Source organism: Bos indicus x Bos taurus, chromosome 1, assembly GCF_003369695.1.
Source record: "Bos indicus x Bos taurus breed Angus x Brahman F1 hybrid chromosome 1, Bos_hybrid_MaternalHap_v2.0, whole genome shotgun sequence".
NCBI classification, from domain to species: Eukaryota; Metazoa; Chordata; class Mammalia; order Artiodactyla; family Bovidae; genus Bos; species Bos indicus x Bos taurus.
The window spans coordinates 139,498,261-139,512,718 of NC_040076.1; the positions used below are offsets into that span (position 1 = coordinate 139,498,261).

Genomic DNA, 14,458 nt, shown 5'->3' on the forward strand with positions numbered 1-14,458 from the left:
TGAGCAACTTAACTGAGCTGAACTGAACATACCCAACAGGAAATGGAAGGGATCCATTTCTTTGAATTGAGTTTTTATTTTTGTTCGTTAATTGAAATGGAGGCTGTGTTCAGTTATGGAGAAATAGAATAGCCACATGTTTACGTATCTGAGGTGCTTAAAATATGTATGAGTTACCCAATACTGCATAACATGTGACCCCCACACTTAGCTGCTGAGAACAATAAGTGTTCATGATCTCACAGTTTTGGTGAGTCAGGGGTTTGGGTATGACGTTGCTGAATTCTCTGCTTTGGGGTCTCATAAGGCTGCAGCAAAACTCTTGAATAGGGCTGGGGTCTCATCTGAACACTCCACTGGAGAAGAATCCACTTCCAAGTCTGCACAGGTTGCCAGCAGTTCTTGTTTCTTGTAAGATGGAGGGCTAATTGTTCCCTGGAGTCAGCCCATTGTTCACAGGGGCCCAAAGTTACAAGCTTATCCATGGAATGGTCTAGATAGGAACCTAGTAATCTGACTCCAAATTTCACACTCTTTTAAAAAAATAATTAAAAAAACATTTATTTATTTACTTATTAGGCTGCATCGGGTTTTGTTGTGGATTGCAAGATCTTCATTGCGTCATGTGGCTATTTTGTTGTGCTGTATAGACTCTATAGTAGTGGCGTGTGGGCTCAGTAGTTGCGATCCACCGGTTTTGTTGCTCTGCAGCATGTGGGATCATAGTTCCCTGACCAGGGATCAAACCAGTGTCCCCTGCACTGGAAGGCAAAGTCTTGACCACCAGATTACCAGGGAAATCCCTAGTTTTCACACTGTTTGCCACTTTGATTCAATTTTCCTGCAGGATGCATGCACCTGGGTAAGTCACTGCAAAAATCTTTGGAATGACTGAAGAAAAGCCAGTAATCCCCCTGTGAGCCATTCTGTTAAGTCTCAAGATTACCTACTTGATGATAAGATGCAGGTGTGGTGTGTGTTTGGGGTAGCCAGTGGTTTCCATCTATACAATGAGGTGGGTTTTAATGAAACATCTTCTCCCATGTTTATTATTTTTGGTCCAAAGACTAACTCATATTAACTTTCTGTGAAATGCCTTTTTTTTTTTCCCCCCAACTCTGTTTTTGAAATGCTGTGCTCAGCTCAAGTCAACAGTCTCTGGCCCCAGGTGTTAAAAACACTGGGCTCTTCTTAGCAGGGAGCTAGGAGGATGAATCAGCCACAAAGTGGGGTGTCACAAAGGAGACTTAAAAGGAAGCCAAACTCAAATTTCAGGAAATGGTGTCAAAGGTTCCACATGTATTGTGAGACCTATAAATATCTCGTCTTCAATCTCTGAAAGCCCTTGCTGCTGGTCCAAATGTTAATCCTCATTAGGTTAGAAACCTGGAAAGGATTTTGTCATCAAAGATAGTGCTAAATTTGGATGTTTCCTAGTTGAGTTCAACCGCACTGAAGAAACCAAATGACTTTCCTCTTCTTGGCTTCAAAGCACAGACTGTTTTACCTCTTTCCCAAGCCTGTCAATTTAGATGAAAAGATCCTTCACTGGGGTGCCTTCTCGAGCTGGATCCTGCTAGTTTTTCATCTTGAAGAAGGTCTGGGAGAGAGGGCTCAATCCAGAGCAAGCTTCACTGGCTGTGTGTCAGGCTCACTATCAGGGCGCTCTCATGCTGGTTCCATTTGCCTCCCCTTTGGCTCATGAACAGCTGCAAAGCAAACCCCCAGGGCTGGCTCATGTCCCCCGGAGAGTGCAGAAAAGCATTTTGCATTCAAGAAGATTTAATCTTAGTTTCTCATTTACTTTTGGCTGAGATTTACTTGTACCGTCCATTGAGAAATTTAGACCATTTTCAATAAACATCTCTCCAGAGAGTTCTTAACACGATTTACAAGGAGGATAATGATATTTCTTAATAAGGAAAATAAGAAATGAGGTATCACCGTTTGTAATGATAGCTACTCTTAATAATTATTTATTGTCAAATGTTTATTGAAAGTCTAATACATTCTAGGCGCTTGGAGTAGAACAAAGTGGTAGAATGAAGAATAAGACTTTCCATTAGGTAGGGCTCCCAAAAAATAGAAGTTGAGATGTGAATTTATATGCAAATAACTTGTCAAAGTACTCTCAGAAGAAAGCAGAAAGGAAAGGGGAGAGAAATGCTTGGTAAGAGAAAGAAATCAGGGTGTGGTATCTGCGAAGTCCTAGCTCTAGGACATAAATGGCAGCCAGGTTTTCCTCCATGTGGAGGTGAGGGAGCCCCTGCTCTTGTCAGCCACTCCCTACGATCGCTCCAGTTACCTCTGAGCTTGTAGGAAATGCGATGCCAGTATCTCCAGAGCAACCCATTCAGGAAAGCTGTGTGCTTTGTGCTCAGTCGCTCAGTCATGTCCGACTCTTTGCCGCCTCATGGACTGTAGCCTGCCAAGCTCCTCTGTCCATGGGATTTTCCAGGCAAGACTACTGGAAGGGGTTGCCATTTCCTCCTCCAGGGGATCTTCCTGACCCAGGGATCGAACCCACATCTCTTGCATCTCCTGCTTGGGAGTCAGACTCTTTACCATTAGTGCCTCCAAACTTATAGGTGCCGCCATTAAAAGAAAAGCACCCAGAAACTGGGGGAGGGAAACATGAAAGAGTACCAAGGGATTTGTGGGGTTGGGTGGGACATCATCAGGGCCAACTATGGGCCAACCTTGCTCTGCTTAGATCTACTCACATTGAGATCATTCTGCCCTGTCCTGGTTTTTCAAGATTTTGTTGTTGTTGTTCAGTCACTTAGTCATGTCCAACTCTTTGCAATCCCGTGAATTCCAACACGCCAGGCTTCCTAGTCTTTCACTATCTCCCAGAGTTAGCTCAAACTCATGTGCACTGAGTCGGTGATGGCATCCAACCATCTCATCCTCTGCCAACCCCCTTCTCCTCCTGCCTTCAATCTTTCCCAGCATCAGGGTCTTTTCCAATGAGTCAGCTCTTTGCCATCATGTGGCCAGAGTATTGGAGCTTCAGCCTCAGCATCAGTTGTTCCAATGAATATTCAAGATTGACTTCCTTTGGGGTTGACTGGCTTGATCTCCTTGCAGTCCAAGGGAATTTCAAGAGTCTTTTCCAATACCACAGTTCATAAGCATCAATTCTTTGGGGCTCAACCTTCTTTATGGTCCAAGTCTCATATCCATACATGACTGCTAGACAAGCTATGGCTTGACTATATAGACCTTTGTAGAGAAAGTAATGTCTCTGCTTTTTTAATACACTGTCTAGGTTTATCATAGCTTTTCTTCCAAGGAACAAGCATCTTTTAATGTCATTGCTGCAGTCACTGTCCACAGTGATTTTGGAGACCAGGAAAATAAAGTCTGTCACTGTTTCCATTGTTTCCCTATCTATTTGCCATGAAGTGATGGGACGGATGGAATGCCATGATCTTAGTTTTTTGAATGTTGAGTTTTAAGCCAGATTTTTCATTCTCCTCTTTCCCTTTCATCAGGAGGCTCTTTAGTTCCTCTTTGCTTCTGCCATAGGGTGGTATCATCTGCATTTCTGAGATTATTGATATTTCTCCCAGAAATCTTGATTCAAGCCTGTGCTTCATCCAGCCCTGCATTTTGCATGATGTACTCTGCATATAAGTTAGATAAAGCAGGATTTTGGTTGATTTCAGTTTCTGTATGAAATCCTCTAAAAGGAGAGTGAGTGGGACAGATTGCAGCTCGTTCTGCTCCAGCTGATCCAGTGTCTGATGTTCAGCATCTCTTTCCTCTGGCATTCATTCTAGATTCCCTTCACCTTCCTGCTGGTCCAGGCTGCTTGTTTGATGAGGTCACCAGGACCCTCATCCCTGAGTGGATGGAGCCCTTGATTACTAGCTTGTTGTAGGCTCAGTGCATGCATGCATAGTCATGTCTGACTCTTTGCCACCCGTGGACCGTAGCCCTCCAGGCTTCTCTGTCCATGGGATTCTCTAGGCAAGAATACTGGAGTGGGTTGCCATTTCCTCCTCCAGGGCATCTTTCTGATTCAGGGATAATACCTATGTCTTTTGTGTCTCCTGCATTGACAGGGGGATTCTTTATCACTCAGATTCAGGCACTGTTAAAAATGGGTGAGGGACACCAAGAGATACCCCAGGGAATCATGTGGGTACCTAACATGCTCCCTTCTATACCTGTTATGTAGAACACCTGCCTCCTGGTGATGACAAAGGGAACTGATTCCTGCCAGCAACTCTTCCAACCCCTTCACTGTGCTCCTGATCTGTGGTCAGAAAGAATTCAGAATGGATGGACAAACAGCTGCTGCTTGCAGTTTAATGTGACTTTCACTGTGTCTCTTGGTGGAAACATTTCCTCCTTGTTCCCTAGGGTCACTAGACCCACCTAACCTAAAGTTGTGGGAATGAAATCACACGTTTCTTTTGAGTCATTGGTGAGGGGATGGTGAGTGAAGTCACTCTTGCTCCTACGCTTTTGTTTCTGGATCCATGTATCTTACCACTGGGGACTTAGCATTGTATAATGGCTGTTGGTTTTAAACACATGCTGTCTCCTGAAGCACAGGGCTCTAGCCTCATGAGGTGTCACCTCCCATCCAGCATCTTAGCTGCAACTTTAAGATGTCATTGTCATGCATCTGGGAGATTCTGGTATAGCAGGCCCTGTAGCTCCCATCAGCAGGTGCCCAATGTCACACAGTCTTTGCTGTAAGCGGGTCTCTTGGGTCTAGACAGCATTTTGTTCTGTAGGACCCCGTATTGCTACATGTGTTACTCTGTGAGCTCTTAGAGGTTGCCTGAGCCATGGCACTGGAGCAGGAAAGGCAGAGTGATGTGTGCTAATCCTGCTCACAACGGCTACTTTCTCCAGGCCAGTGAAAAGGAAGGCAGGTGGCAACAGGATACAACTTCAAGCAAAGTTCATGGCTTAGAATTGTCTCTCATAGAGAAATTGACAATAAGGTGAAGCTCAGCAGAGTGGTTGCCCTGCGGTTGGGCGAGGGGGCTTGGATTCCATGCTATGGCACCAGTCCTGGGCTTCCAAGGTGGCACTAGCAGTAAAGAACTGCCGGCTAATGCAGGACATGTGAGAAATGCAGGTTTGATCCCTGAGTTAGGAAGATTAAGATCCCTTGGAGGAGGGCTTGGCAACCCAATCCAGCATTCTAGCCTGGAGAATACCATGGACATAGGAGCCTGGTGGGCTACAGTCTATAAATCTCAGTGCATTGGACATGACTGAAGCAACTTAGCATGTGTGCACACACCAGTCAGGGGCTGGCTAAAGGCTGCTTCACTCCTGGAACATAAACTCCCTTTACTTGTGGCCAAAGTTGCTTTGGCAACCAAAGGAAATTCTTCTCAAAAGGGTCACATGCATGGACACTTGAAGTCAAGAGATGGAAGAGGGGACTGAGTAAAAGGAGTCTGAGGATATCTGAGTGAAGTGTAGACAGGTCTGTATTACAGACCTGGTTCCTGCACTCTCACATTTCACAGCCTCAGGGAGAGGCCGATTCTAAGCAAATTCTTATAGGTCAAAGTGGGAGGTGCCATGACAGAGGCCAAGATGGGCACTTCCAGGGTCATGGAGCCCAAGTCTCTTCCTGGCCTCAAGCGTGTAAGGAGGAAGGACTATTACCTCATTGGAGGTGACCTCTAAACTGAGCTTAGAAATATAAGCAAGATTATTCAGATTTATGAGTTGGATGTTTGATGGTCTAGATAGAGGAACAGGCATGTTCAAGGTCCTGAGGGCAAAAAAGTCAATGCAAATATTGAAGACTGGTGAAAACACTGTGTGTGTGTGTGAGAGAGAGAGATAGACAGAGAGAGAGAGAGAGAGAGAGAGATGTGAATAAGGGGTGTTGATGAAGATGACAGAGTAGTCTCATCTGTCTAGACAGGAACCAGATCAACACTAGTCTTACATGGCGAATTGAAGAGTGCAAACTTTTTACTTAAGGGAATGAAAATCATTGAAAGATGTTAAGCAATAAGTAGCTCAATGAAAACTTTATGGTAGGAAAACTCATTTGGCCCTGGCATAGAGGGGAAGGTTGGAGAATGCTCACTACTGGATCCCAAGACCAAGTTCAGGCATCATTGCAGCAACTCGAAGGAAGCTCTGAATTAGAGCAGGAGAGAGAATAGAAAGCTGAGGGGAAAGTGTGAGCCAATAAGAGACAGGCTTAGTGAGCGTGGGGAGAGGAAGCATTGTGGGTGGGCTGGTAGAGCCATGTGTTAGGGTTAGGGTAGGAACTGGACAGGAGGGGAGCTAGGAGCAGTGGGGTCATGCATGGTCATCAGTGTCATGTGGGTGGAGCTTGAGGTTCACATGGGACATCAGAACATCCAAGCAGTGGATATGGACGATGCTCAGGACAAAAGTTCAGCTGGAAAAAAACATGCCTTTAGGAATCAGCAGACCACAGGTGAGAACTCATGCTTGGGATGGCAGGTGAGATACTGAAACTGTCCAAGATGACAAATAAATGCACAAGAGTGAGGGTGGAACTCTGGGAATAGACACATTGAAAAGGAGATTTGGAGAAAGAGGACTTTACCAATGTCACTGAGAAGAATTCGCCCAAAGAGGCAAAGAACCAGAAACTGGGAAGAAGACCATTTCTCCAAGGCTTCAGAAGAGGTCGACTGGATGAGGGCTGGCGAGTGTCCAAGGGATATGGCCACAAGAAAGTCATCTCTGTCCTCCAGGAGAGCAGCTTCAGGGGATGGGAGGAAAAGGTGGTGAGGGAGCTTGAGCACGCATCTGCAAAATGTGCATTTGGTGGAGGGAGGGGGAGGGGGCGGTGTCTACAATGAGTGGAGGCAGGAGAGATTTCATTTTCCTCAATGGGAAAGAATTGAAAATTTTTGCACATGAATATGAAAGGAAATATTGAGTCTGCAAAAAAGTTCATTTGAGTGTTTTCCTAAGATATTACAGAAAAACCGAAATGAATTTTTTGGTCAACCCAGTATGAGTGAGGGGGTGAGGCTTTTGTAAATAGTTTGGGCTGCACACAGGAAAAGGAAGTCACAGCTCCTCCACGGCCTCTGCTTCCTGGTTGTCTGCCTGCCGAGAGCGAGTGAGAGATGGGTTGGGGTCTGGAGGCGATTCTGAAGGGTTCACCCGCTCCATGCAGAGCTGGGTGCTGGGTCAGTGTCAGAGATACTGGCCTTACGGGAGCTTCAGCTGCTCCACCTTGGCTCAAGTGTCTGCAGGTGTGGGGTGTGATGTACCTGTCAGTCCAGGTATTAAGGAGGGCCAGCGGCCTGGGGTGGAGAAGGCAATGTCACCCCGCTCCAGTACCCTTGCCTAGAAAATCCCATGGATGGAGGAACCTGATAGGCTGTGGTCCAGGGGGTTGCAGAGAGTCAGACATGACTGAAGTGACTTAGCAGCAGCAGCAGTGGCCTGGGGGATGGAATGACTGCTGCCAGCTCACCAAAGACAGTCCACCAGCCTTTTTCCCCACGATGGCAACAACGACAAAAATCACTTTCCTACTGACTCTCACAAGGGTCACCAGCACAAATTTAGAAATCGCTGATCAGGATGTTTGTAAAGAGAAGCTTTTATTTAGAAGGGCCTGAGGGAAGGTTGGTCTTTTCAACATCAGAAAGTGAGATTTTATGCAGCATGCAGTGAGGTCTCTGTGACTTTGAAATCTTCAAATAACTGGATTGTTTCTTCACTTTCCCCTTCCCTGAAGATAAAGCCCCAAAACACAATAAGCTGAATTTAAAAAGCTTAACATCTGTCCTGTACCTGGGTTCAACAACAAAATTAGACAGTGTATTAAAAAGCAAAGATATTTCTTTGCCAACAAAGGTGCATATAGTCAAGGTATGGGTTTTCCAGTAGTCATGTATGGATGTGAGAATTGAACTATAAAGAAGGCTGAGTGCCAAAGAATTGATGCTTTCAAACTGCGATTCTGGAGAAGACTCTTGAGAGTCCCTTGGACTGCAAGGAGATCAAACCAGTCAATCCTAAAGGAAATCAATCTTGAATATTCATTGGAAAGACTGATGGTGAAGCTGAAGCTCCAATACTTTGGCCACCTGGTGTGAAGACCCTGATGCTGGGCAAGATTGAACAACAACAACCTGGGAACACGGACATTTAGAGCATCTTTTTTTTTTTTTTTTTTTACATTCTATGATACATCTGCACACCTACATCCACTTCATAAGCATCATTAAAAAACATTTACCATTTTTCTCTGACACCTCTAAAGGGGTACAAAAAAGTGCATGAGCTGCAGCCCTTACCCTCACACACATTTCTGAGGAGCTCAGCTATGAGGTTGACATCGAAATGATTATCTGGTTGCTGAACCAGAAGGGCTTGAGGGATCTTCTGGTCCAATCAAGTCTACCAGATGATCAAGCACCAGATGGTCAAGCATGAGATCTCCCAGTGAGTTCCCAGAAGGGTTAGTGTCAGAGACAAACCTGTCAAGGCAGTGTTCTTGCTGTTAAATCATGTGCCTTGTCGACCCTAAATCCTCTTATGATTTGACATAATTAAACAAACACAGGTTACCATATCAGGCATAATGGTACATGAGGCTGGCAGACAAGTATATCTTGAGAACAGTCTTTGACATGGATGAACTCTGGAGGGTTTTCCAGTTGGCTTCAAGCCATGAGAAAGTCCTCTTCCTGGGGGCTCTCAGAGACATTGTTGGAAGCATCCTCATTACTCTTAGCTTGATACAAAAGATTCCTATTCCTAAAGGAAACGTCAGCAACCTGATGGTGAGGGTTAACTCTTGCCCCATGCTGAATGTCTTCCTCTAAGATCCACCAAGGTGAAGATCAGAAAAGAGCTTAAAAGAGAAGATGAGTAGTTTCTGTGCAGCAGCATGCTCTCTTGTCAGGCGGCTAAGCCACCGGAAGAAAAGGTACAGTACTGGGCTAACATGTCATTGAAATACAATCATTTCGGACGTATCCATCTTTACCTGGCTTGTCCTTGGCTTTGCAAGAGCAGAGAGCATCTCTTGGGATTGTCACCAAGTCACTTTCCTGGACAGTAGCAGAGCAACCTCTCATCTTGGATAGGGAGACAGATGCTGGAGGTTGTTGGTGTGGTATACAGGGTGAGTTTGATGTGTGCAGTGCCAAGTGTGAGCACAGTGGTTGTATTCTTGCTCAGGGTAAGGGTCCTCATTTTTCACCTCTCTGGGGGCTGGATGCAGGATCAGCACAGAGCCATCACTTCTTCAGCTCAGCAGTGACTCAGCAGTCACAACCTTATGTGATACTTGTAATTTCATATCTAGGAACAGGAAGCATCTTTTTCATAGACTGATTAAGTATTTTTCCATAGAGGGGCAAGACCAGGTCCCCTCTACTTTGGGCGGCACTGAGCCCTTAGGGAAACCTCAGAAGATGAGAAATTGAGGCAAAAACTGAATAACATGTTGAGAGCAGAACCCCGACACCCACACACAGCATGGTTGGAAATGCTGCTTCCCCTCTGATCATGATACCTGGGCAGATCTGGTACCCACCCAGACGGTGGTCCAGCCCCTGGCCCCGGCCCCTTCTGATCATCTTCTCTGACACACACATGAATGTACGTCCCAATTGTTTTCTTCTCGAGGAAGGGCTATCTCTTTGAGGCAGAGCACAGCCCTCTCTGGGGAGGCGTGTTGCCAGAGGGTATAAACATTGCCTCTTCTCCCTACAGCTGGTTTGAAGTTTTGGGGACACAAAGAGTGCTCTGGCTTTGTCAAGCTTGTCTAGGGAGATGAAACAGGCACTCTTTGCCATGTGCTTGAAGTCACAATTTCCCAAATTTTTTTCTTTCTTTCTTTTTTTTTTTGAAAAGTGAGAAATTGAAAAGAGGAAAGAAAAAAAGTTACCATCCAACTATAAAAATGACTCGTGAGTGAGTGGATCACAACCGAAGTCTAAGCTGTAAGGGGTCCTGCTAGACAGTGGAGGAGGGGGTGGTGCCGTCCAGGTCTGATTAGTGTCAAGAACCTTAGAGAGGCTCAGCTTTCCCCATACTTGAAAAGTGATGAGCTGGCCTCCATGGTTCCATGGATGCTGGAAGACACTCAGCGTGACGTTCCTCATGACCCAGAAGTCGGCATGAGTGCCATGTCCCCATCAGTCCCACTGCTATCCCTCCCCCCATCCTGCCAGGCCCATGGGGTGACACAGAGCAGCAGGGTGGACCCTGTGCACCCAGGGGTTTTGTGTCACAGCTGAGGAACCCTGAGCTTATGAAACCCCAATCATTTTTTTCCAATTCAACAAATATTTTTAGGATGCCTACCATGGGCCAGCTTCTTCTGTGTTAAGAACTGGGGACAGAATGAACAGAAGAAAGAGTTCTGACCTTGTGGAGTTGACACTCCAGCGGGACAGGACAGGAGTAATGAATAGTAACCATGGTAAATAAGCAAATGATGGAGGCAGTTGAAGATGATAAAGAGATGGATAGAGAGGATAGAGGGCTTCCCTAGTGACTCAGTGGTAAAGAATCTGCCTGCAGTGCCGGAGACCTGGGTTCAATCCCTGGGTCAGGAAGATCCCCTGGAGAAGGAAATGGCAACCCACTCCAGTATTCTTGCGTGGACAATCCCATGGGCAGAGGAGCCTGGTGGGCTACAGTCCATGGGGTCATAAAGAATCAGACATGACAACGTTTAAGATTTTTAGGCTAATAAAGATGACCTCAGGAAGGCATTATAGATTAGAGATGGGCAGAGGTCCAGAGGAAAATGATCATTACTCTCAGTAATGGACAATGCACCGAGACCCCTTTAAGCTGGATCTCTGTGTAGATATTAATACCAGGCCTCATATACACTGCTGCTGCTGCTGCTAAGTCACTTCAGTCGTGTCCGACTCTGTGCGACCCCATAGACGGCAGCCCACCAGGCCCCACCGTCCCTGGGATTCTCCAGGCAAGAATACTGGAGTGGGTTGCCATTTCCTCCTCCAATGCATGAAAGTAAAAAGTGAAAGTGAAGTCGCCCAGTCATGTCCGACTCTTAGCAACCCCATGGACTGCAGCCTACCAGGCTCCTCCATCCATGGGATTTTCCAGCAGAGTACTGGAGTGGAGTACATTGCCTTCTCCGTCATATACACTACTACACATAAAATAGATAACTGATGATAACCTACTGTATAGCACACTCTATTCAATGCTTTGTGGTGACCTAAATGGGAAGGAAATCCAAAAAAAGAGGGGATGCATATATACATATAGCTGATTCACTTTGCTATAGAGCAGAAACTACCAGAGCATTGTAAAACAACTATACTCTAATAAACATTAAAAACAAACAAACAAACAAACAAAAAACCAAGCCTCTACCTGAGGGATAGGGTGGACTACTTTTTGATACAGTGCTTATGTGCTGGACTTATTTTAATGAACATTTTCCACTCATTTTAATGAGCATTTTCAAGGCAATATTATTGAAAACAATCCATTCCAGAGACAGACGTGGTGTGAAACTTTTTATTTTTCCACAATTTGAGATTAATTTTTTTTTTAAAGGCAAATTTCTAAGTTTGGGGGAATATAGTTAAGTTTTAGGTTGATGAAAGATAGAACTTTAATTTTTTCTTCCCAGAAAGTAACATTTCATTTCTTTGTATAAAAGAAAGCAGTCTGTGAGAGCCTGTGAGGATGAAAACAATAAGCTGTCAACACGGATTAAAGTCTGAAGCCACAGCAAGAATAAAACAATTCATATCCAGGGAGTCACCTAATATCAGGACCAGCAGGTGGTCCTGGCATGGTCCTTGACCTGCTCTGCAGATGCTCAGTGTCACTGAATCTACGTAGGCAAATGGGCCTGCCTGGAAAATAAGTAGAAGGAAGGAATGATGGAAAAGAAGGAGTGAAGGAAGGAAGGAGGAATGGAAGGACAGAGGGAGGGACAACAGGAAAGAAATTCCTGAACATGTTCCCAGATGGCAATGGCTGGCACCAGCCTAGGTTGGTGGCTTTAGGGGAGCCTGTAGAGACTATAAAGGGAGGGAAGGTATTTGTGCAGTCTGCTACCTGGGCAACTGAGCAGTCACCAGCATTTGACCAAGTTTTCTGGTCAATGCCTAACCTCTGACATGAGACCTAAGAGAATCTGGAGTGGGGAATGTGTGTGTTGGGGGTTCTTTCTAAAGTGTACTATAAGAAGAAAATGGCTCATACTATTTAAGAGTATGTGTTCTGTTAGGATGAACCACGAGGTAAATAATTTAAACTGAGAGGAAGGAAAAGAGTTAGATTTCAGCAGAGCACCACTTACTCTTGGACTTGTTTTCTCTGGGTGCAGAGGAGAGAGTTAGAGGAACAGACACTAAGATGTTCTACTGCACAATTAGATACTGGTCATGCTGGTGACAGGACAGGTCCCTGAGGGTTGGCCCCCTCCTGCTCCAATATTCCTTCCTCCAGCGAGCTGGGACCAACCGTGGGACTCCAGAGTGAGGGTCTGCAAACTTTTCCTATAAGCAGTCAGGTGGTGAACAGTTCCAGCTTTGCAGGCCATACCATCTCTGTTGTAACTGCTCAACTCTGCTATCATGGCATGAAACATCCATAGACAAAATGCAAGCAGTGTGAATGATTGTCTTCCAATAAAACTCTATTTGTAAAAACAGCAGTGGGCTGGATTTGTCCTGCAGGTCATAGTTTGTTGATCCCTGGTCCAAACTGAAGGGCCAAGTATCATTGGAAGGTAGGGAGCAGAGCATGTGAGGGTGCTCAGAGTACCTGGCCAGCCTCTCATGAGTACTCAGACTCACTGCATCTTCTGTGTTCTTCCCCACTGTCCTGCAGAGATCAGAGTCTTGGAATCCACTCTAGTTTATTAAATTGGGTTCTGAGTCCAGCCTGGTGTTTGTAAACTCAAGCCTCCCTAGGAAGGAGGATCCAGCGATCAGTAGGAGACAAGAGAATCAGACATCGAAATAAAGGCAGACCACCTTTCTTTTTTATTTCGCTTAGACAAAATGCAAAGAGTGTCTCATTAAATTAAAAAAAAAATAAACCAAAAAGAAAACCAAAACAAATTGATTCCCCCCACCCCTTCACTGACAGTACTCATTCTAAGTAACAACAGAAGGAGGTCAAATCGGGGACCCAGTTTCTAATGCGAAAGAAAGATGTGCAAACATGACGAACGTTTCCCCAGCCCCCAAATCAAGGTTCCTTTTAAATTCACAAAGAGGGTTAATTTTTTTTTCCTGTTTTGTTTTTTTTTCCTTTTGAATCTTGTGTGATAGAACTTCCGGTCAGAAGGTTGAATGAGTCCCCCATGCACTTTGTAGAAAATCAGTAAAAATGCAATAGCCCGTGAAGATCATAAAACTGGACTTCTTTCCCAAAAAATCAGATGCCCAGACAGATGGATCTCACACTCAGACAGAAAAAAAGCAGGAGAGTCTTTGCACTGTCTGTGTTTTTTTTTTTTTCAGCATTTTCTCTCTCTTTCTTTTTTTTTTTTTTAATATATTTTGGCAATTTTCTTTCATTATAAATATTGGAATTCCGTAAAAAAAAGGTAGCTTTGATTGACTTTGTTAAACCGTATTTACAACCGCTGTCCAGTCATGCCGTTGGTTATACCAGGGTGTAGGATTTGGCATAGGGATTGTTGCCTTTCAAATGGCCCCGTGAGTCCAGCAGCGATTCCTGGGAGCTGCTCATCTTGGCTGCCTGTCCCAGCTCTGCCCCCTCGCGCTGAGGTAATGTGGCCACAGCCCCCTGCTGCCACTGCTGTCCCTCCCTCGTGGAGGCCGTGGAGGAGGCTGCCTCCATGGGGATGGGCTCAAGGACCGGGGGGCGTTTCAGGGTCCGACTTTTCTGGGGCTCCAAGCATGCCTGCCCTAAGCTCGGGTCCCTGCTTGTGCCTGGACCACTTCGGTTCAATAAGAAGTCCATTCGAAGGTATGGAGGCAAGTGGATGAGGTCACCTGGAAGGAAATGCAGAGGATTAGGTGGGCTCTTCAACTTGGTCTATAGATGCCTGGTGACCCTGTGCATATGTGATGGGCCACTCAGGGTTTAGAGGTGACTGTCACCACGCCCTCTGGGTGCCTTTCCCAAGACCCTTGGTCAGAATTCCTACAAAGGCATCATCTTCACCCCCCCACCCCCTACCAGACACAAGGAGAGCTGGCTTTTGTACAGCTTGTTGACTTTAGCCGTAAAAGTCGTACTTAACCAGAGAAACAGAGATCTCAAGGTACTTTGAAAGAAAAACTTAGGCTAAAGGTAGCAGTGTATGCTGGATATAAATGGTGACAGGCCAAACCCTGGATACAGTGGGCAGTGCTTAGGAGAGTGCGGGGCTTGAAGAGGGAGGCAGGGCTGCTGAGCAAAGAATGATGGTGTCTCAGCACCTCCATGGAATTATGTGACCTTGGCCATCATTTAGCTACTGGTTTCTACGATTGCTTTTGGTGGAAAT

General features: G+C 45.5%; 1 protein-coding gene across 1 annotated transcript in view; it reads right to left on the reverse strand.

Moving 5' to 3' along the window:
* Positions 1-12,957: 12,957 nt before the first annotated feature.
* The window catches only part of DSCAM (DS cell adhesion molecule), an 859,941-nt gene continuing 858,440 nt past the window's right edge, over positions 12,958-14,458 (reverse strand). The window contains 1 exon segment of the mRNA XM_027551145.1: positions 12,958-13,961. Coding sequence (XP_027406946.1) covers positions 13,609-13,961 — 353 coding nt within the window. The 3' untranslated portion in view covers positions 12,958-13,608.